Here is a 22709-nt window from a genome sequence, read left to right as displayed (position 1 = left end):
GGTTGTTTCAACAACATCTATGGAAGTGTTGTGAGTATGGGCATGAAGCATTTCAGTACTGAAGCTTGCAAGCAAATGCTTTTGTATCCTGGGAGTTTGAATCAGGAGAAATGTCAAAAGGTTAAGCTGAGGGTAGATGATTCCGAGGCTACCAAGTGTTTCATGTGCCCTATGTTTGTGAGAAGCGGACAATGTAGCAAAGGGTATAGCAATTTTAATACCTCGAGGTGTATCTGTGGGAATTTGATGGATGAAGTGATTCAGTGCCAAGGAGAAAGTGGACGAGGAAGCGTAGGAAAAGGTGTTGAAGGTGGAGTATTTGTGAAGAGTGGTCATACTTCATTCATCATCACTGATGATTTGAAAGTGCAAGTTAACTCTGTTGGCTCAACACTTCATGTTCTTAAAGATCTTGGCTATGCAGATTGCGATAAGTTGGTTGAGATGATTCTCGAGGTTAATCTCCAAGAGGTATGTTTCTTCTTCTTCTTCTACTGCTACTAGACTTTACCCTCCATGTTCTTTAAGCCAGTTAAATGTTTTAGGTAGCGACTTTGCTGGAGTGTATGTTCACATCGGATACTCCATTGAGCGATACATTTCTGAAAAAGAAAAGTACACGTGGTATGAAGAGGACTCATAAAACGCAGAGTCCATCTCCCAGTGAAGATAGAGAGGAAGAATCAAAAGGTGGTGATCAAACGATAACGCTGAATGCATATATGTTAGGAAAGAGGAAGGGAACATTCTGTATGTTGAATGTGGTGAAGACTTTGTTAATCTTCTCTTTTCTTTTCTTGCAATGCCTCTTGAATCTGTATGGGAAATCTCGGGCAGCGGAGTTACCCTTGGATGCATTGAAAACTTGTGCAAAAGCTTTAAGGAATTGAGTTTTGATGATTCCGGTTCAGCTTTTAAATGTGTTCTTCCTCATTACTACAAGTGTCAGAAGCAGCTTCTAAGTGATGTTGTCACAACCCATCAGCCACCAACTTATTACCGTTTTGTATCCTTCTCTGTGGATCATTTCAGAGAGTACTGTTTGTCTGAAAACTCTGGTAAGCGACTTGTGTATGATTGGGATAAACTCGTTCCTGTGACTTCGATAGATCCGAAAACGGAAGGCAATGAGACTGGTGAATCAAGTGGATTTGTGAAGAGAGGGACAAAGTTCATGGTGACGGACGATCTGATCATTACTCCTTCGAACTCAACCTCAACCATTGGATTCTTAAAGGAGAAACAGACCCGACTTGATGATGTCGAAATCCGAGTGATCAATATGACAAAAGAAGAGGTAAAAAAGCTTTGTCAAAAAGATTCTTGTTTAATTTGACTCCAACATACATATTTTTATCCAAATAACAACATACAAGGATCATCCTATATATATATATATATGTGTGTATTTGCTGCAAGCCATCAGATTAGTGGGAGCTTCAATGGTGACATCCACTGCCTTGAGCACTAGCCTGCTAGCTATAGAATCAGCTTCAACAAGTGCTCCTCAAAGCCGGTTTTTCAAGAAGCCGAAACTTGAGACAGAGACAGACCTAGCTAGATTTGATCACTAGGGAATTAATCTTTTTGTTTAGCATCTTAAATGTTTCAGTAATTCAGTTAGATTTTTTTTGGGACATCGACTTTTGTTTAATCGTCTGATTAGCCTCTAATTGTTTCAGTTACTCTTCTGTACTTTGAGTTGAGCTAGTTTGAGAAAAGGGGTTTATTTGCAAAAATTAAATTAAGTATCGGGGTTATCTTTAACAACATCATAAAACGTGTGCCCAATTTAGTTTTAAAAAAACAAGTTACAGTAGACGAATCAGGTTCAGTCTCTTTCAGTTTTAAAAAGGTGGCTAAGTGATGCATCAATGGAGGAAAAGTGATTTGATTCAAAATTCAAACCTTTTGGGAATTAGTGATTCAATCGAAACGGTTGAAGGATTGATTTTTGAGTTTTAATTAAATCACAAATTCCCAAAAGTTTTGACAAAGAGACTCTCAATAAATTCGAAATCAAGGGGAAGCTCAAAAGGTTTGCTTTTTAATGGTTCTTGGGTTTAAAGTGTTTCGGCTCTTAGCTATTGGTGCAGCAATTAGTATTCCTCTTAAAAGATAGATGGAGCCTTCGGGAACTAATATATATACGAGACGAGGGTCAGGTCCTATACTTGTGACTCATAGAATTTTTGCTATTTTTCTCGTTGATATTGTTTGATGGCTGAAGAAGTTTCAGAAGATCCCAAGTTTACTTTGAGACTTTTAATTGATGAAGAGAAGAACAAGGTCTTTTTGGCTGAGGCTGATAGAGACTTTGTCGATGTGCTCTTCAGTTTTCTGACGCTACCGATGGGCACCATTGTCAGATTGATCGAGAAGAATCGAAAATCTGACAATATTGGCTGTTTTAGCAACCTCTACAAAAGCGCTGCGGAGGTGGGGATTGACAATTTCGAGACTGAAGCTTGTCAGGAGATGTGGCTTAATCCAAGGAGTGTGAAGGAGATCCACTGCAAAAGGCTGAAGCTCAACATCAACCCTGTTGATGATGATCTCAACTACTTTAAGTGCTCTTCGTTCTCAGAATGCAACTGTTGCAGCAATTTTAGCGGCTCTGAGTGTGTCTGTGGAGAGTTGATGGACCAGAAAATTGAAATATCTGAAGAAGATCAAGTAATACAAGATGGTGTTGATGGAGTATTTGTCAAAGGCAGGTCTTCATTCATCATCACCGACGACTTTGTTGTCTCTGTTGGTTCTACTGGTCTCGTCTTGAAAACGCTCAATCGTCTAGGTTGTTCTGATGTTAGTAAGCTTGGTGAACAGTTTCTTGATGTTGGTCTCCAAGAGGTATCTTCTTTCTTCAACAGTTTCTTGATATTGGTCTCCAGTCTGCTTCTAAAGGGTACTGACCTTTTTTTAAAATAATTTGGTGGTGTGTTAAATAGATTCTTACTCTTCTGGAGAATATTATCTTTTCAAATACTCCTTTGACAAACACTTTCTTGAAGAAGCAAAGTCAACACGATGTGAGGGACATACAGAAGCTTTTGAGTCCAGGTGTGAAGGTAAAAACAGATGATGAAGGAATAGAATTTACTTTGCAGTTGGATGCAATAGTAAGGAAGCAGGACATGAAGGTTTTATATGTTGAATGTGGAGAAGACTTTGTTGATCTTCTCTTCACTTTCCTGGCTGTCCCTCTGGAATTTGTATGTGATATTAATTTAGGGTGCATTGGAAATCTCCGCAGAAGCTTCAAAGACTTGAGTGTTGTTGATCAAACAGCTTCCAAATGCGTGCTTCCTTATTACTATAAATGTCAGAAGCAGTTGTCTGGCATCACCACTGAAGAACCACCGGTTTACTACCGTTACAGGAATTCCAATCCTCGCCAACCTGACTATAGTCTGACCACAGATCCTGATAGGACTCTGCTCTATCGAAAGGACAGACTAGTTCCTGTGACTTTGATTGATCCAAAATCTCGTGGTAAAGTCCAGTCAGAGAATGGAAGTGGGTTTGTGAAGAGAGGAACAAGGTTTACAGTTACAGATGATCTGGTAATCACACCTAGGAATTCCTTGAGCACATCTATTTGCCTTCTGAAGAAGTTGCAGATTCAGGCTGATGATCTGGAGGTGCAAGTAATAAGCATCCGTGAAGCCGAGGTAGCATTATTCTTTCTCTAGTAATACAATTTTACTTGCTTTCCCTTGATTTCTTGACTAACTTAGTATCTAAATCAGGCAATGAGTCTGATGAGAGCTTCCTTGTTGACATCCTCTGCTTTGAACTCTGCTTTATGGAACTTGGTTGCGAAGAAGAAGATCAAGGAAGAGACTTGAAAGAACAGAGGTCCTCAGTTGCTAGTGCTTCTTTATTATGATCTGAAAAGACATTTCTTAATGCATGATCTTGAACTATTTAAACTCCACATGGTTCTATCTTTTATATTTTTGCTGGTTTTTCCTTGGGTTTCTGTAGACTTGAAACTTAGTTTATGTTGAACAAAGATTGATTTTTCAAGACAAGACTTTGAATCTTTTCATTTTCTCTCAATTGCATAAACAGTCTTGTCTTAACAAAGCAATACAGATGTTTTGTGATTGGGATAAACTTGTGTACGTGACTTTTTGTTACTGACTTAGTTTTGTAAATGGGTTTCTTAAAAAAATTAAATAATTACAGGTTGTTTTTGAAAATTCTGAAAACTTATATCAAGTTCTACGGCGTTCAAGCAATCTTGCGTTTTATTGACAAGCCAAGCTTATATAGGAAAAATAGTGATTACGCCTAATGATTATCTAACTAAAGAATCCTAGATAATATATCTGAAAGATACAATAAGATCTTCTCGTGTTATTCTAGGTAGATTTGGTATTCCCATTTCCATATCCTGTTGCAAGTGATTAATTGGTAGGTGTCTTCTAATTGTGTGAGTCAAAGAGAAAGCGTCAAGGGTTGTTTTTTTTGTTTCGTCGGTTTTTCATTCGTCTGATCTACAATGGCTCAGGCTCGTAAAGAACCGACGGTTAGTTTGAGACTTGTCATTGATGAAGAGAAAAACAAGGTCGTTTTAGCTGAGGCAGGCAAAGATTTTGTTCAAGTTCTCTTCAGATTTTTGACACTGCCAATGGGAACAATCGTCAGATTGCTTGAGGAGCATCAAAACTCTGAGCCAGTTACTATTGGATGTCTTAGCAACCTTTATAGAAGTGTTGTGGACATGAAAATCGATGATTTTGAGACTGAAGCTTGTAAGCAGATGTTGCTGTATCCCAAGAACATTAGGGAATCTCGATACATAAACTTTATAAGTTCAACATAGACCCTACTGAAAGCTTCAAGTGCTTTGGGTGCGAATATTTCCGTGTCTGTAGGATGTCCAGTAATTTTAACACGTCCCTATGCAGTAACTGCGGAAAGGTGATGAATGAGGAGATAAGTTTCTCACAGTATGAGAAATTTGAAGATAGCATGCAAAATGATGTCGGTGGAGTGTTTAGCAGAGACAAGTCGTCGTTTATCATAACCGACGACTTGACTCTGACGGATGACTCTACTACTTCTCTCTTGCAAACACTCAAAGATCTTGGTTGTACTGATGTTAGTAAGCTGAGAGAACAGGTTCTCCATATCGGCCTCAAAGAGGTTGTCTTTCTCTCTTACTTAAAATCTTATATATCTTCCAAATCGCTTAGCTTTATAATGTTTTTAAGATCTCTGGCCGTATGATGTCTTGATCCTGATATAGGTTATGACGTTGCTGCAATGTTTATTCACCTCAAGTGCACCTTTGACGGATACTTTCTTGAAGAATCAAAGTTCACACGTAATGAGGAAGATTTATAGAAAGCCGAGTCCATGCATGGAGGATAAAGGAGATAAAGCAGAACCAGACGAAGTCATCACTTTTGATGCAATCGTAAGGAAACAGGATATGAAGATTTTGTACGTTGAGTGCGGTGAAGACTTTGTTGATCTTCTTTTCACATTTCTCGCCATTCCTCTGGAATCAACATGGGAAATCTCTGGCAACAATATCACATTAGGTCGAATTGGGAACTTGTGCAGAAGCTTCAAAGACTTGAATGCCAATGAGGGGACTGAAGTGTTATCAACAACATCCGAATGTATGCTTCCGTATTACTACAGGTGCAAGAAACAGTTGCTCAATATCAGAACTCCTACACCGCGAGTTTACTTAAGACGGAGCTCAATATCAGAACTCCTACACCATGACTGGACACTATCTTATTCTAGAAGCTTTGTTTTGACTACAAAACGTAATAGCGAGCGCATGACTTTTGTGGATCCAAAATCTGATTTTTGTGATCGGTGAAAAGATCGTAAAGGGTTTGTGAAGAGAGGGACAAAGTTTACTGTGTCAGATGATCTGATCGTAACACCTAAGAACTCCAGCTCAACCTTTTCTGTATTGAAGAAGTTTCAAATTCACACAGACGATTTGGAGGTGCAATCAATTACAATCAGCAATGTAGAGGTAAAAACTTGTTTGTATAAAACTAAAACCCTTTCTTTTCTTTTACCTACAAAATTATGATTCTTTTGTACTCCACCAATATCAGGCTTCGAATCTGTTGAGTGCTTCATTGGTGACATCCTCTGCTTTGAGCTCTGCTTTTGGGAATTTGATTATGAAGAAACCGAAGGAAGAGAAAGTTTCATGGAACCCGGTGGCAAAGAAACCAAAAGTAGAAACACAAAGGTGGAGAGAACCCTGAGATACTACTGATTGTTGAACTTGATTTCATATTTCTTCAAAAATCTACATTGTTTAAAGGGTTGCTAGATTTGTTTGCTAGAGAAATCTTGATTCTTTCGGATTTTGGACAACGTGAATTTTCTCAATCTTTCTTGAGACTTAGTTTATTCTGTTAAAAACTCTTCCTTCTGAGAATATATTTGAGCAATTGTCAAATTTTCTCTTATTGTAAAAAACCTACAGAGTTATTTTCAAGAAAATAATAAACCCCTATGTCCAGTTTAGTAAATATATTCCAGAATGGATCATTTCCTCCTCTATCTCAGTCAACGAGAAAATCAAGGTTTCTTGCAGTGAACGAGAAGCTCTAAAGGTTGTCTTTAATTGTGACTATTGTGTTTTGATGGCCCATCAATATAGTTCATTCAACGTTAGAGTTTACCAAAAAAGTTGTAAATTTAAATGCAGGTTATTCAGTATACAGTCATGGGGAAGCTCAAAAGGTTGGTTTATTTTTGTTCATGACTCTTGGATGTTGATGAGTCGTCATTATTGTTCTCATTCAATATTAGACCCTCTATAAAATTGGAGTTGATGCTCCAGTTTCTAACGTGTGTCTTCTGTTTTTGAGTCTTATTGAAAGGTTTTCTTCTTTTTCTTGCTTTTGTCTTTCTTTCATCTAAAAAATGGCTAAAAGTAGTGGGGAGCCAAAGTTTAGTTTGAGACTTATTGTTGATGAAGAGAAAAACAAGGTTGTTTTGGCTGAGGCTTGTAGGGATTTTGTTGATGTACTCTTCAGCCTTCTGACACTTCCGATGGGAACTATTGTCAGATTGCTTGAGAACCATCGAAACTCTGAGCCAATAACTGTGGGTTGTTTCAATAATCTCTACAGAAGTGTTGTGGACTTGGGCAGTGATAGTTTTGAGACTGAAGCTTGTAAGCAGATGCTCCTTTATCCGAGGAGTGTGAGGGATGTTCAGTGCAAAAGGCTTAAAGTCCACATAAACTCTACTGAGAGCATCAAGTGTTTTAAGTGCCCTAGTTACTGTGAGTTGTACAGTAACTTCAACACCTCAAGATGTCGTTGCGGTAATTTAATGAGCCAGGAGATTGAATTAGAAAACAAAGAACAAGTTGCTGGCTGGAGTCAAAGTGATGCTAATGGAGTATTTGTCAGTGGTAGGTGCTCATTTATCTTAACTGATGACTTGAAAGTAGCAGTCAAGTCAACTGAACTTGTCTTGGAGACGCTCAACTCCGTAGGTTGTGCTGATGTTAATAAGCTTGGTGAAAGGCTTCTTGATATCGGTTTGGAAGAGGTATGTTGCTCTTTTCTTCAAGCTGTTTCATCCATCACTGCTCTATTCGTTTGCCCTCTCACTATGTCTGAATTGAATCTTGGACCAGGTACTCACTCTGATGGAATGTATATTCACCTCAAATGCTCCCTTGACGGACACTTTCTTGAACAAGCAAAGTCCACAAGGTGTGACGGAAATTTACAAATCGCTAAGTCAATGTTTGGAGAAGAAAGAAGAGGAAGCAGAACCTGGAAATGTATTAACTTTGAAAGCAATGGTGAGGAAGCAGGACGACATGAAGATTTTATTTGTTGAATGCCGAGAGGAATTTGTTGAGCTCCTCTTCTCTTTTCTTGTTGTCCCTTTGGAAGCTGTATGGGAAATTTCTGGCAGCTCTATCTCTTTAGGTTGCATTGGAAACTTGTGTAGAAGTTTCAAGGAATTGACTGCTAATGAGGGGACTGAAATGTCAAACTCCATATGCACGCTTCCTTCTTTCTATAGTTTCCAGATGCAGTTGCCTGGTATCACTACTCAACAGCCTCCAGTATACTACCGCTACAGGCTCTACAATGCCAATCAAATAAGGTATGGTTTGACTACAAACGGTAATCTAACTCTTAATTACCGCAAGGGACAGAATAATTCGAGCGGATTTGATGGATCCCAAATCCTCTGGCAGCAACAAGTCTATTCATTGTTACGGGTTCTTGAAGAAAGAGACAAAGTTTACCGTGTTAGATGATCTGACAATTACATCTATGAACTCATGCTCCACTATTTCCTTACTGAAGAAGTTGCAGAGTCACGCAGACGACCTAGAGGTGAAAGAAATCAGCATAAGCAATGCAGAGGTACGCTTCTTCTGTGTACCCTTAATTGATCCTCTATACTTGATATAATTTTGACTGAAACTGTCTTTGAATTAGGCTTTGAATTTGTTGAGAGCTTCATTGTTGACATCTTCTGCTTTGAGCACGGCTTTTTGGAGTTTGTTTGCTGAAAAACTGAAAGAGGAGACTGATTTAGGGGACCCGGTTTCAAAGAAGGTGAAGAAAGAAGAGACTTGAAGAAATAATAAAGCTAGTGAGGATGATCTCCAAGTTGCTACTAATCCATTGTTATTATGTTTTCAAAATTCTGCAAAAATCTACATTTATCTTCCTCATGTTTTCTTATTAGTGGATTTTCAAGCTTTTTTTCTTTAGTTTATTTGGTAAGACTAATAAAATTAAATCTTTCATAAATTGTTTAAATCGATGAGCTTAGATGCAGGCAAAAACTTGCACATCTTTTATAAGTTTAGAAATGCAGGCTTTGAATATGTTGATAGCTGCTGCGTTGGTGCATGCCAGTTTTGTGGAACCCAGCTTCGAAGGAAGCCAAATGAAGAAACTTAAAAAAGAAACACAGAGCCAATGAAAATCATTCTGAAGTTGCTACTGAGATATGTTTTATCATGTTTCGTTAGGAATAAAACAATCAAGTCGGGCTCAGTAGCTACCACGCTATTTTATTTTGTGGGTAATAAGGCTGAGATGTATCAAACCCATAACAAGTTTGTCAAGTTATCAAAACAATGCATTTTTTTTTTTTTTTTTTTTGTCAAACAACAATGCATTCATTATAACAAAAGTTCCAGTTGGTATAATTTGGAATGGCTGTAGTAAAGTCTGGTTCAAACTGAAACCCTCTTCCTGTGTTAGAGGGTTCTCTCGCTAATTCTAATTTGTGAATAAATTTTATTAAATAAAATAGATCAGATCCTCAGAGTTGTGTCGTCGTCGTCGTCTCGTCTCCGTTGCGCAAACAATAAAAATTTGCTTCGCCGTTTTGCGCCTCCGGCGAAGAGCCTTGAGAAGAACTGAAGTAGAGAGATCTGAAATCCCAATCTCCGAATTAACTTGGTAAGTAGAGAAGCTTTTGATTTGTATTTCTTAGGGTTTCGTTTATGTGATTTTGTTTTTCTCTGTTCCCTTGAGAAATTACAGCGAGCAATGCTTCAAATTCGTCTAAGGAGAGATTCGCCGACTGAGACTGGAAACGGAGCGAGACCATCTCCTACGGAAACAGTGACTGTAGCCTGTCCCGACCATCTCGTCCTCGCTGATCTTCCTGTAGCCAAAGGAATCGGTTCCGTGACTCCGACCACCGTTATCAAACCCGTTGGTCGCCGTTCACGCCGTCAATTAGGCGAGAGAGTTCACTTCTGCGTCCGTTGCGATTTCCCCATTGCTATCTATGGTCGTCTGGTAAAACTTAAGTTTCTCCCCTCCCTATATTGCTTTTATGATTTGGCTAGGGTTTATATGTGATTGAAACTTTGTATTGTTTGGTTTTTCAGATTCCTTGTGATCATGCCTTTTGTCTTGAATGTGCTCGTAGTGATTCCATCTGCTATCTGTAAGCATTTCTAACTTTGCTCTAATAATGCTAAGAGCCATAGTTTGAAGTAGGCTTGTGTTCTTGAATTGGAAAGTTAAAAGATATGGAAGCGTTTCATTAGAAGCTTTGTTAGATAGATACTTTAGGTTGTTTGGTAATCCACAGAGCTGAGCTCCTTTTTAGAGATTTACTAGGTGATGTGGTTATTGCTGAATTATCAAACTGAAAACTTGTTGTTTTGTGTGTACGTGTGTTATTGGACAGATGTGATGAACGGATTCAAAAGATTCAGACGATCAAGATGATGGAAGGAATCTTCATCTGTGCAGCTCCTCATTGTCTTAGGTCTTTCCTGAAGAAACTTGACTTTGAAGCTCATGTCCATGAGCTCCACGGTAGCCTATTACAAGCTGATGCAGAGAAAGAAGATGGTAACGACTCAGAGGTTCAGAGCACAAAGCAGCAGTCTTCAGCTTCTGAATCCACTTTGCGAGGTCCCTTAAGATCCCAGCAGCAACAATCCCGTGAACAACCGTTACTTAACAGGTCGGCCTCAATGGCAAAATCACAATCTGGATTTGCTCAAGTCCAGAATTACCCTGCAGATACCGATAACTCTCGCCCTCCGGGATTCGAGACTGCTAGTCCTAAACCAGGAATCCGGTTCCCAGAGTACCCGCCTATGAATCTCATGCAACCGCCCAGCTTGCCCATTCCAATGAATCAAAACCCGGGTTTACCTCAGCAGTTTGGTTTTCCATCTTATCCATCAACCGACGGTTCATCTCAACAATTCTACAACGGTGCTCCTTACGAGTTGACAAGAACAGAGAGTGGCGGATCGGAACAAGGTTCATTGCTCGGGTATCCGCCTACACCAATGATGACTCCAAACTTTCAAGGATCTTATCCTCCTCCGTCATGGAATCCCGGAATGGCACCGCCTCAGACGAACCAGCAGGTTAATCGGGGTAGAGACGGTCAAAATTTTGGGTGGCAACAAGAGAACCGTGATGGCTTTGGGCAGGAGTAAAGAGTAGACTAGTTTGATGAACTCTTTTATGTACTGTTAAACTCGTCCTTTTGAACATTTCAAGAATTATTTGTGTTTCTAAACGCTGCCGTATCTTGTTCTAACTTGTAATTTTATTAAACCCAATTTGAACCGTGCCGAAATCGATTCGGAAACCAAACTGGTTTGACTTGAACCAAATGTTCAGTCATCTGCATATCACATGTCTCATATCCCAAATTGTATGAAGCCTAGAGATTTGTCATCTTTTTAGTTTTGCTTTTTGTTTTGGCTTGAAGTATAATGCTCACAGAACAAGAGTTCATAGTCTCTTTATTGGGATTCCTTCACTCTACATGTGTGTATTCAGCAACAAGTTTAAAAATCTTACAACATTTTTCTATAAATTGATAAATGGTTATAGTCTACTAGGATCTAGTGAAACTTATTGATATAGAAAACATGTGAATCATTAATGTATAAGTGTATGACTATGGGAAATTTGGTTTCAAATGGATTCTTTAATGATGAACCATAATGATACATAGCAATATTTGCAAGACACCATTATTTCACGTTATGAGGTTGAAAGAAAACTGAGAGCTAAAGAACCTTTTTCCCCTTCGTTCAAAAAAAAAAAAAGAAAAAAACCTTTTCCCATGTTTTTATTAATTATTGTGACCCCCGTATAAATTTCAAAATGTTAAAAAAAAAATCTAATCATTGTCGGAATTTTCATGATTAGTCACCAATCATTATGACCAACCAAAAGATAAATAATTTATAGAACGTGAAAATGTATATCAATTAGTATCATATATGTAAATATCGGGATATAATTATTATTTTTTTATCCCTTTGATCACAATGTTTTTTCTTTTTCTTTTTGGGTGGTCTGCTTAAAAGTTCCCTTTTCTAAATCATGAGATTAGAGTAAGTAAAGACTAAAAGAGCTTAATTAATTGATTGGTGAAAGTATAAAAAAAAATCCCACATTAGTTGCATTGATTGCGTTGAGATGAATATGAATGACGGAAATATTTACGATGAGATGAATATGAATGACGGAAATATGAATATGAGTCATGTACTTAGAGAGGATGAACTTGGTGTTATGTTCTCTCGAGATGTAGTTGTGTAATTTTTTTTTTTTTTTTTTTTAAATAAATTCTGGGAGACTTTGTCTCCCGGTCCACTACCAAAAAAAAATATTTGCGTCACAAGACGTTTTGGATTAGAAAAAAAAGGTTCACAACATAAAAATACTACGTGGGTGATAATTGGAACTCTTCTCCTCACAGTCACACGAACAAGTTTCATGATTTGCCAGGTTATAAAATGAAACTTGTTCTTACACTACAAGAAAAATAATTTTATTGAGACGTATTTTTGAGACAAAAAAAATCATCACAAATTTGTGACACTTTAAATACGATATTATGACTAAATTTATTTGTCACAAATTCATAGTATTTTTGTCACTATATTATGACCGAAAAAATCAGTAACAAAAGTTTGTCATACTTAGTGATGAATATGCTACGATAATATTAATCGTCATTCTTATGACTACATTGTAACCAATATGTTGTTGCAAATTAGTTATGAACTTATAACATATATGTCAGTCACAGTTTGTGACATTAAAATAAGTAAACATTAGTCATAAAATAGTATAAATTGTTATGTCATTTATACAAAACCTATTAAGCCAAGTCTCTAACCCTAATTTAACAAGACTTATTTAAGAGATGATTAGGGTTTTACTCTTTATAATTTCGTGCCTCCTAAACCTAGAGAGAGAGAGCGTAAACCATTTGAGAGAAAGAGAACAAGAAGCCACAGTTGAGATTAAGCACAGATCTTACATGTCCTAGGAGATGGTGGAAAATAAGGGGTAAATGGACTCTTTTATGGACGAATTTTGGTGATCAATTTCCCAACCCATAGATGTAAGTTTTCCCCAAAGGATTTTGTAACCTTTTTTGTAGATTAAAAGTTATACATGTTTTCTCAAACCTATTATGTGCAGATCCACGAATTAACATCAGTCATCTTGTGAAATCGTTTCCCACTGCTAAAAATTGAACCAGAAGCTGATCTACCCGCCGTTTGAAAGATCTGCGTCTTACCTATCCAGAGAACCTGAAATCGTTTCCATAGGAGTTATAATATGAAAATTATGGTCGAATTTGTTGTTTATTTTCTTTGTAAGAATAAAGATAGCTTATAATGTATATCTAATGTTTATGATTATAAAAAAAAATTCATGATTATAAATTTTAAAAAATAATATTGTTTTGAGATTAATTTTTTAGTTATAATTTTTATCATATGCAATGAATTTTTTAGTAATAACTTGTGGCCATTTGAAATTAACTTCTAATGATAAGATTGAACATTATGATAGTCACAAAATATCATGATTTTTGAGTATTTGTTAAAATTTTGCGATAATTTTTTAATTTTCATTTGTGACCATTTCAGACTATAGTTTCGTAATAATAAGATATATAATTAAAACGATATTTTAAACACGAATTGTGGCGATTTAAAGACGTTTGTTAGTCTGTAATTGAGACAGTTTTGTTACTTTTTGTGTCGTAATTATTGATGACAAAATGGTTACTAATATAGCCGTTGCAACTCTTGTAACGTTTTTGTTACAAATAAAAATTTGTGACCATTATATTGCAACCATTCAAAAATCGTCACAAATTTGTAACAATGTTTATATTGTGACTAAATACATTTTATTGTGACTAAATATTTCGTCTTAATAAAATTATTTTCTTGTAGTGTTAAGTATAAATGAAGTGTTCGGTTTTATTAATTTATTGGAAAATGTTGTGAATATGGAGAAATAAACTTCTCAGAAAACAGGAGAGAATAGGGAGAGCAGACAACAAATAAGATTTGATAGCGTGAAAATTGCCTTTTTCTGCTTTTTTGTTGGCTCTTTAGGTTGGAATCTTTGAAAAGCCAAAGCATATCTTTTATATATATAATAGAAATGTGATTATTGTTTACTTCCTTACACATATGTCACTAAACTAAGATATCATCCATAGCGAAACCAAAAAAATGTTAACTAAGCGGATGAAAATGAAATAAACGTACTTTATTAACATAAAACAAACTAACGATATACCAAAAATAAGCAAAATTCAAATATTTCTCACAATATTTGATTAGAAAACGAAACTAATCTTCGACAACATACATATGTATGTAAATATATTACACATACATTAAGAGACAAAACAAAATCAACTTAGTGACATCAGTATATCAGGGACGAAATCATCTAACTAGCTCTTAGTCGATGTATATTTTAAGTTAATTCATATATTTCTTCCGTCTCATAAAAGTTGATATTTTGGAATATTTTTTTTGTTCCACAAAAATTGTTGTTTTGTAAATTTTAATAAGTAATCATTGAAAATATTTAAAATTTGGAATTGTTATTGGTTTAAAATTAAATAATATCTCTTTAGTCAAAAGAATTTTTTGTTTTAAACTCAGTAATCATTGTTTTGGGTAAAAACTTCTAAACATCAGTGTTTTAGAGATAAAGGGAATACTGCCCAATTTAGCTTAGCCGACATATAATATCCACTCGTAGTCACTTAATCAACATTTGATATTTAATTTACATTCATTATATGATATTATAGCGCATGTTTGCTTTTTTTAAAGGAGCTTGAAACTTACGTTTTGAAAGCTATATACGACTTTGGGGCTAGGACCGGACAACGAAAGCCTCAGAATCCACTTTCGCCCCATAAGACAAAATTGTAAACGGTCAAAACACGATCATTTTATTTATCTCAGCTAAATTGTAAAGGATCAAGATTCCGTCGTTGCTATAGAACTGCAATTAGGGTCAAGATTGCCTCGTTGGCGTTGCTATAGTATCGTCGCCACAACCGCATGCAACAAATATTTACATTGATGCTAGCCAATATGTATAAAGAAAAAATTATTACTAAGAAAAAAAAACTAAATTGCGCATCAGCAGTTTAGCACACGTGTTGCTGGAATTGTCAGCATTTATTATATTAATCAATAAATACACCTTCTATATCTAAAACGTCTTGATATTTCATAATGTTATAGTGTAATATACGTTTCATTAGAATTACTGTCACTATTCGAAATACACCAGTGTGCTAAAATACCGACTTAACCATTTATTTGTACACGTCCAAACTCACATTCGTATTAAATTTTATTTTGTTGTTAATCACAAAATATTAACAAAAAGAGATATATTAGGCATTAATGGACAATTTTTATAATTTTTTTGCTCAAAGATCAGAAAGATCAGAATGGCAGAGAGATCGATCAACCCATGAAAAAATCACAAAACATTATTCTTATATTAATATTGTCAGACTCAATTGAGCTTTTCTCAATATTTTTTTATATAAAAATTACTAAAACAAGAGGGCAGATTTTATCTGACACCTGCAAAACCCGTTCTTCTTCTTTTTTTTTTTTTTTTCCAAAAGCCCATTGTAAATTTTATTAGATTTTTTTGTTACTTTTTTGTTTTTACTTCATCTCCTTTCTCTTTCAATGTCCGTTGGTAACAGACGAAAGTTTCAGACATAACACACAAACACACACTTCTCTAATCTCTCTCTCTCTCTCTCTCTCTCTCTCTCTCTCTAAGCAATCAAGCAGACAAAGACAGTGATGATATAAAAGCCAGGAAAAAGGAGGATCACTCATCGTTTCATCTCATGAATCTCTCCGCCGACCAAGCTCCCGTCGCCGACGAAATAGCTCAGCCGGCTCAACCTCATCGCTTATCAACATCATGTGATCTCCACCCAGATGAACGTTTCTCCGGTTTCTGCCCTTCATGTCTATGCGACCGCCTCTCCGTCTTAGATCACACCGCCGCTCCGCCTCCGTCTTCTTCCCGGAAACCTCCCACTATCTCCACCGCGGCGTTGAAAGCTCTCTTCAAGCCCTCCTCCTCTAGTGGTACCAACAACAACAACAACAACGCCTCCAATGGGAACGGTCGGGTCCGACCCTGTTTCTTCCCGGAGCTCCGGCGTACTAAGTCGTTTTCAGCCAAGAACAACGAGGGATTCTCCGGTGGGTTTGAGCCGCAACGTCGGTCTTGTGACGTCAGGCTCCGTGACGAGCACAGAAACGTTCCAACCAAAGAAGCTGACACCGTCGGTAAAATCGAGGACGAGACTAGGAAGTCTAGCGTGAGTGAGACAGTGTTAGAAGTTAACGAAGAAGCTGAAATCGAGGAGGTAGAAGAAGAAGAACATGCTGGTCACTCTGAGATCGTGAAAGATTCCGACGAGATTGTGGAGGAAGAAGAGGAGGAACTGAAGCCAATGAAGGATCACATGGATCTCTACTCACAGACGAAGAAACCGTCGGTGAAAGATTTCGCCGGTAGTTTCTTCTCTGCGGCCTCTGTTTTCAGCAAGAAGCTTCAGAAATGGAGGCAGAAGCAAAAGGTTAAAAAGCCTACAAGCGGCGGAGGACGGCCACAGTCCGAGATCGGATATGGCCGGAAATCCAGCGACACTGATCCGAGATACTCGCTTGACGCGGGGAGATTCTCCGTCGATATCGGTCGGATTTCGCTAGACGATTCTCGCTACTCGATCGACGAGCCAAGAGCGTCGTGGGACGGTCACTTAATCGGCAGAACGACGGCGGCTAGGGTTCCTCCGCCGCCGTCGATGCTATCAGTCGTGGAAAACGCTTCGGTGAATGTGAATCGATCAGACATGCAAGAACCGTCGATTAACAATGAATCGGATCCGATAATCATAATCCCAGGCGGATCGAATCAAACGCGAGACTACTACAATGAACCTCCGTCGTCACGGAGACGTAAGAGCCCCCTCGACAGATCCAATTCGTTTAGAAAAATTGCGACGGAGCTAGACGATGCCAAATCGTTGTCGAATTCGAAGGTTTCACCGGCGATTACGATAGATTCGAACTCCGTGGAAACAGAGGAGAACAGAGTGAATCAAAATCAAAACGGTGAGAAGAAATCGAGACGGTGGGGGAAATGGAGCATTCTAGGGTTAATATACAGGAAAGGTGTTAACAACAAAGACGATGATGATGAAGAAGAAGAAGATAGGTATAGCAGATCGAATAGTGCCGGAATGGCGGAGAGGTCTTTATCGGAATCATGGCCGGAGATGAGGAACGGAGAAGGAGGACCGAAGATGAGGAGGAGCAACAGCAATGTGAGCTGGCGAAGCTCCGGCGGAGGATCGGGGAGGAATAAGAGTTCGAGGTATTCGTCTAAGGATGGAGAGAACGGGATGTTGAGGTTTTATTTGACACCGAGCTGGAGAACAGGTGGTGGCGGTGGCGGTAGCGGCGGAGGCGGTGGTGGGTGGGAGAAGACGGCTGCTAAAGCTAATAGTCACGGCCACTCTATAGCGAGGAGGGTTATGAGGCTGTATTGACCAAATTGTCCCTCTTCTTTTTTTATTTAATTGGGATCTTTTGGTTTGTGGTTGATAATTTTTTGGGTTTATCTAAATTTTCATTGTGAATAAATTGGTTGTCTACTTAACCGGACCAAATTAGAAACGGGTTATTTTCGAAACTGTGATATATATGCCTCTCTCTAAACCTAAAGTAGTCGGAATTTTTTGGGCTATGCTCTCACTCCGCCGCCGTCTTCCACCACATCGTCCGACTTATGATTGGTTGGGTTCTTCGAGCTGATTCGGTTGCAAGAATGCAAGTTCGAACCAGAAGAAGAAGAAGAAGAAACCGATTGAGAAAGGCTGGCATATTGATAAAGCTGGAATGTGGGTGATGATGCAATGTAAGTGTTTGACGAAATGTCTGAGAGAAGGCAATGTATACTCTCTTGCCAGCTTAGCTTAAGTTATTGAACAAGTAAATTAGTCGAGGCTCGAGATTAGTTAGGTGATATGTGTAGTCTCTGGCTAGCTGAGCTTGTTCTCTCTGTTTCTTAGCATCTAAACTCAAGCTGCATTCGTATCCTCTTCTTTTTATTTCAGCAACTAGCTAAGTCTGAGTTCGAGCCCTTGCTCTGTGTATGTGTTATCAAGATTGAATCTTTTAAGTAGCTTAAACAAACAACTCTGGGTTTCAAATAAAAATGGTTTTTGCGTGAGCAGCATAAGCATCTAAATGACACACATTGGTCTTGGTGGTTTGAGTAAACATCACTGAGATCTATTGTGTTCCGATGCAAAAGCAAATGTAAAAGTAGCTTGACGTATCAAGCCCAAGTGTTAAGTTTCAAACTTGGGTCTATTAATCAAGTTATATGATCTTTGTTGCCTCATTCTATTTGTTGCTGCCTTTTCCCTTTTGTTTTGCTTCTTCATTCTCTTTTAAAATCAGCCAACTTGTGTTTTCATTGTCCACTGTCTTTTACTCTGTTCAATCCTATGCAGGTTTTTTAAAAGCTTGCATCTGAGTCTCAGAGCGTTTGATCACAGATTCATCACTACTATTCTAGTTGCAACCAAAGAACTCAAGGTGGAACAAGAGAATCTATTCAAATTAATGCCTGTAAATATGTTTCAGTAAGACACAAGTACTAAAGACATTATCAAACAGGCGATTCAGAGTGAAACCATGAAGAAGAAAAATTAAGACATTGCAGACGTCCTGACGTTTATGTATCATCAAAGCGCATGCCCCGACGTTTTCTTGTAAGTGTACCATTTAGCAATCCAAAGGTAGACCAAGAAATTCAAGAAACTCAAACCAGCTAAAAGCCAAAAGAAGTAATCAAGATGACCACGGTTGAGATTTATAGCGATCCAGCCTGGTCTTCCACCTGATCTCGTGACATTAGTGACCACTGTCACCAGCAACGTGCTCAGGTAGTTCCCAAACGCAACCGTGGTGAGCGACAAAGCCGAGCAGAGACTCCTCATAGCATCAGGAGCTTGATCATAGAAGAACTCAAGCTGACCTATAAAGGTGAAAACCTCTGCGCAACCCACGAAAAAATACTGAGGCACTTGCCAGAATATCGTCATGGGGACAGTCTCTTCATCGTAAAGATTGTGTGTTCGAACATAGCTTAACCTTATGACCTCGAGGATTCCCGCAGAGACCATAGAGAAGATAGAGACTACAAGTCCGATTCCCATCCGTTGAAGCTGTGTGAATCCGCGTTCGTGACCTGTGTATTTCCGGGCAAGGGGAACGATTAGCTGGTCATAGACAGGTGTCCAAAAGAGGACACTAAGCGTGTCGAATAAGGAGAGTGATGCGGAAGGGATTTTGAAGTTAGGTCCCATGTGTTGGTCCATTGTGTTGCCTTGTAGTACAAACACAGTGCCCATTTGGCTATAAACCGCAGCAAAGACAATCCCTGTTGCCCAAATCGGTAAGAGACGGATCAGTGCTTTGAGCTCTTCTACTTGTGTCACTGTGCATAGCTTCCATGACGACGGAGCTGCTTCTTTGTTGTCACTCTCCGTCTCCACTGCTGCTTTATCAAAGAACCTGAAATGATTTTTAAGTTGATTAAAAAGTTAATCCAACAACAGGAATTACAGTTGGTTGACACTATAAACCAAGCTTTCGCCTTACGTTAATATTTTGGTGTGCTCGAGCTTACGGCTTCCTCGGATACTGCTTTCGGCGTCTTGGTTCTCATAAAGAAGAGATTTATCTTCAGGGACTCTCACTTTAGATTTCCTGCAAGAAGCCACAATGACTTGAAGCATTCTTGTGAGCGGACTTCCTCCTGGTTTCTGCAGCCTATAGAACTTGCTTCCGGCGAAGAAGAACACGACGGAGATAGCCATTGTGACGGTGGGAACACCTAAACCCCAACCCCATCCAACATTCATCTGAATCCAAACGAGAACAGAGGAAGCAATCATTGCACCGACGTTGATCACAAAGTAGAACCAGTTAAAGAAAGAGCTTTTAGACTCTTTCTCTACTTCATCTGTATCATCAAACTGATCAGCACCAAAGGACGAGACACAAGGCTTGATCCCTCCTGTCCCGAGTGCGATCAAGTAAAGAGCTATGAATGTAAGCGCGATTTGACCCCCGGTTGCATGACATGTGTCTCCGCTGCAGGTTGGCGTTAGACCAGGAACCGAAGCTGTCATCGTCAATAGCGTCATTCCCTGGATTAGCACAAAAACAGAGCAAACAGTCTCAAGGTTCTGTGTAATTTAGTTAAACAAAACTTGATTTTTATATTTATTTGTCATATTTTAGATTTACGGCAATGTAGATGGCGACGAAGATAGCTATGGTCCAGTATCGGCCGAGATAAGCATCGGCAACAAAAGCACCGATCAAAGGAGTGGCGTAACATGTTCCGGACCAGTTACTGACACTGGTGGAAGCAGTGACGTTTTCCATATTCATTTGTTTCTCGAGATAGTTCACGAGGTTAGTACTCATTCCATAGTAAGCCAATCTTTCACAGCACTCGGTACCTGCCAGTCAATCATAGATAGATACAATCAAATCGATTTCAAAAACAAAAAATAAAAGTTTTGGTATAAGTTACCAAGAGAATTATTATAAGGTTATGAAAGATATACCGAGAATGAATCTGCAAGCTTTCCAGGTTCCTGTTGTCTTCTTGTTAGCTGGTTTCTTGTAAATGTCAAGAGTTCCATCTAGTGTGTATGTATCCAAATCCATATCCATGTCCTCTCCCTTTGTCATCTTATTCGGTTTCAACAAGTTTCAGCCTGTTAATAAAGAGAATCTAGAAGAGATTACTCAAAAAAAAACTAGAGAGAAACTGTGATCTAATTCATTGAAGAAAATATGAGAATCCCTAAATACGCAAATTATGACTTCTTTGCCAAGTAAAGAATCTACACAACGATATATTTTAATACATCATCTATATATATATATATATATATATGCAAACTCCACCAAGAAAACAGAATTGAAGAACCTGGATGATATATATTATGACGATCATTAATCCGATATTAGCCTAATATAATTAGTTTCGATCCCTTCAAATGCATAATTACTAGGAAAACAAAAAAAACAAAAACAAAAACAAAACGCGTTGCAATCTCGACAAAAACATATAACAAAATTCGTGGAGAAATCTACGGATCTGATAAATACGAAAAAACATACTCTCGCAAATTTCGTTTGAATGCAATATTGTTCGATTTGTACAGAGGGAAGATAAAAAAACAAAAATAAATAACAAAGAGATCGATGATCTGTTTCTCGAATCCAGATAGACAAAGATACCTTCTTATCTCTTTGGCTATGGTCACCGATAGACGGTGGTCGGCGGAGGTGTTCTGCCGGGATTTTGAGCTAGACGGCTGAGGGAATATACACTTTGTGGGGAGGGGCTTGAGCGTTTTGTTTTGTTTTGTAACCACTTGATGTGATGTTGATGTGGATGTGGATATTTATAACGCACTTGGAATCTGGATAGTGAACAGAATCAGGTTTTGGTGTTTTTACCAGTTACGTCCCTGTATTTATTACGTTTTTCTCTATTTATTTGTTTGTGAAATTTTGACAAATCCTTTTGGCAAATGGGTTATTTTGTAATTTTTGTGATAAGATGTGGTGGGGATGCTGAATCCTATTTCTAGTAATGTAGCATTAGAGATCGTGGTTGTGTAGGTTTTCAATTCAATTTATATATGTCAAAGAGTAACAAATAAAACAAATTTTTACCTAATTTATACCCAAAATAAGCTGGAAACATATCTACAAACGCATCAGTAATAATAACTTATGGTATTTTCTGATGCGATTGTGTCCAGATTCATTGAACGGTATCTTTAGATTCTTTACAGTTTTACACATCATTGAGTTGAAATTTATTTCAATGACTCCAGAAATAGCTGTTTCACATATTTTAAAAAATATCTAATACTACTTCTGTTATCGTATTTTAGTTTTATCAGCTAAAACTAATTATTTTTTTATTTATTGAATCAGTTAAAAATTGTTTAAAAATTAATAAAGATTCAGTTTCTTAAGCACAAACTCCCAAGAGGTCAAACAAACCGTCCATCCACGAAAGAACTGTTATACTATACCTAAGGGATATGATAAACTTGTTCGAAAACTTAATACACACGCATTAGCTGGGACTATGTTACGTACATATTGATTTGATGGTATCTAAGACCATCCACAATGGTGTGGGACTTTTTTTGGTCCCCCACATTTAATACTAATATTTTGAGGGTTTCTTATTTTTAGTAGGAGCATTGGTGTGTATTTGGGTTTGGTCCCCCAAATAAAATAATATTATTTTGAAAGTTTAAAGATTAATTATTTAAAGAAAGAAAATACAAAAACATACAATTTAGAAATTAATAACATTAAAAATATAACATAAAAACATCAAAACCAAAACAAACATTTTATTCAACTCATAGAAATTTTAAAATCAAACTTCATTATCCGGAAGATGTCCAAAGTTTGTCCAAATATGCTCAATCAAATCATGTTTTAGTTGATCATGAGCTTGTTTATCCCGAAGTCTTGTTTGACGAGTAATCGTACTGCTGATATTTGAACCCACACCGGCGGCACCAACGGTAAATGTTTGATCCACATGTTCTCCGTGTTGAAATTCAGAAATAATGTTTCGGTAACTGTATGTATGTCGTTCGTCTTCGACAATCATATTATGGAGTATTATGCATGATCTTATTACATTTGCCATTTTGTTTTTATCCCATAAACGAGACGGATTTTTAATAACGGCGAATCTAGCTTGCAAGACTCCAAAGGCACGCTCAACATCTTT

At 37.8% G+C, this 22709-nt stretch overlaps 4 protein-coding genes and 3 pseudogenes across 5 annotated transcripts; 6 read left to right on the top strand and 1 right to left on the bottom strand.

Moving 5' to 3' along the window:
- On the top strand, positions 8–1716 carry LOC104734193 (annotated as a pseudogene).
- LOC104734192 lies at positions 1851–3981 on the top strand. The gene is made up of 3 exons (XM_010453719.2): positions 1851–2853; positions 2952–3674; positions 3753–3981. The coding sequence occupies exons 1-3, from the start codon at positions 2221–2223 to the stop codon at positions 3849–3851; spliced, it is 1455 nt and encodes a 484-aa protein (XP_010452021.1). The 5' UTR covers positions 1851–2220; the 3' UTR covers positions 3852–3981.
- LOC104737791 lies at positions 4511–6251 on the top strand (annotated as a pseudogene).
- On the top strand, positions 6919–8606 carry LOC104737790 (annotated as a pseudogene).
- Positions 9234–11109, top strand: LOC104734191 (E3 ubiquitin-protein ligase ZNF645). Its single transcript, XM_010453718.2, has 4 exons — positions 9234–9443; positions 9528–9788; positions 9881–9939; positions 10186–11109. The coding sequence occupies exons 2-4, from the start codon at positions 9534–9536 to the stop codon at positions 10952–10954; spliced, it is 1083 nt and encodes a 360-aa protein (XP_010452020.1). The 5' UTR covers positions 9234–9443; positions 9528–9533; the 3' UTR covers positions 10955–11109.
- On the top strand, positions 15417–18282 carry LOC104734190 (UPF0503 protein At3g09070, chloroplastic-like). The gene has a single exon (XM_010453717.2). It carries the CDS (start codon positions 15682–15684, stop codon positions 17398–17400), a length of 1719 nt encoding a protein of 572 aa, XP_010452019.1. The 5' UTR covers positions 15417–15681; the 3' UTR covers positions 17401–18282.
- On the bottom strand, positions 18452–21325 carry LOC104734189 (protein NRT1/ PTR FAMILY 8.2-like). Of its 2 annotated transcripts, none has more exons than XM_010453714.2 (5): positions 21182–21325; positions 20500–20652; positions 20174–20391; positions 19523–20073; positions 18452–19435 (listed from the first exon to the last, which is right to left on the bottom strand). In XM_010453714.2, exons 2-5 carry the CDS (start codon positions 20624–20626, stop codon positions 18604–18606), a joined length of 1728 nt encoding a protein of 575 aa, XP_010452016.1. In that variant the 5' UTR covers positions 20627–20652; positions 21182–21325; the 3' UTR covers positions 18452–18603. The 2 variants fall into 2 exon arrangements, with proteins under 2 accessions (XP_010452016.1, XP_019090665.1); XM_019235120.1 differs by lacking the exon at positions 21182–21325 and adding an exon at positions 21062–21137.

This window comes from Camelina sativa, chromosome 13, assembly GCF_000633955.1.
Source record: "Camelina sativa cultivar DH55 chromosome 13, Cs, whole genome shotgun sequence".
Classification (NCBI taxonomy): domain Eukaryota; kingdom Viridiplantae; phylum Streptophyta; class Magnoliopsida; order Brassicales; family Brassicaceae; genus Camelina; species Camelina sativa.
This window is presented reverse-complemented; position numbering and strand designations above follow the sequence as displayed.

Coding starts and splice junctions, on each gene's coding strand:
- LOC104734192 (XM_010453719.2), top strand. CDS start 2,221: ATGGCTGAAGAAGTTTCAGAAGATCCCAAGTTTACTTTGAGACTTTTA. Junction 2,854..2,951: donor TTGATGTTGGTCTCCAAGAG/GTATCTTCTTTC, acceptor TGTGTTAAATAG/ATTCTTACTCTTCTGGAGAA. Junction 3,675..3,752: donor TAAGCATCCGTGAAGCCGAG/GTAGCATTATTC, acceptor TATCTAAATCAG/GCAATGAGTCTGATGAGAGC.
- LOC104734191 (XM_010453718.2), top strand. CDS start 9,534: ATGCTTCAAATTCGTCTAAGGAGAGATTCGCCGACTGAGACTGGAAAC. Junction 9,789..9,880: donor TTGCTATCTATGGTCGTCTG/GTAAAACTTAAG, acceptor TTGGTTTTTCAG/ATTCCTTGTGATCATGCCTT. Junction 9,940..10,185: donor AGTGATTCCATCTGCTATCT/GTAAGCATTTCT, acceptor GTTATTGGACAG/ATGTGATGAACGGATTCAAA.
- LOC104734190 (XM_010453717.2), top strand. CDS start 15,682: ATGAATCTCTCCGCCGACCAAGCTCCCGTCGCCGACGAAATAGCTCAG.
- LOC104734189 (XM_010453714.2), bottom strand. CDS start 20,626: ATGACAAAGGGAGAGGACATGGATATGGATTTGGATACATACACACTA. Junction 20,392..20,499: donor AGCTTGCAGATTCATTCTCG/GTATATCTTTCA, acceptor ATTGACTGGCAG/GTACCGAGTGCTGTGAAAGA. Junction 20,074..20,173: donor TCGTCGCCATCTACATTGCC/GTAAATCTAAAA, acceptor GTGCTAATCCAG/GGAATGACGCTATTGACGAT.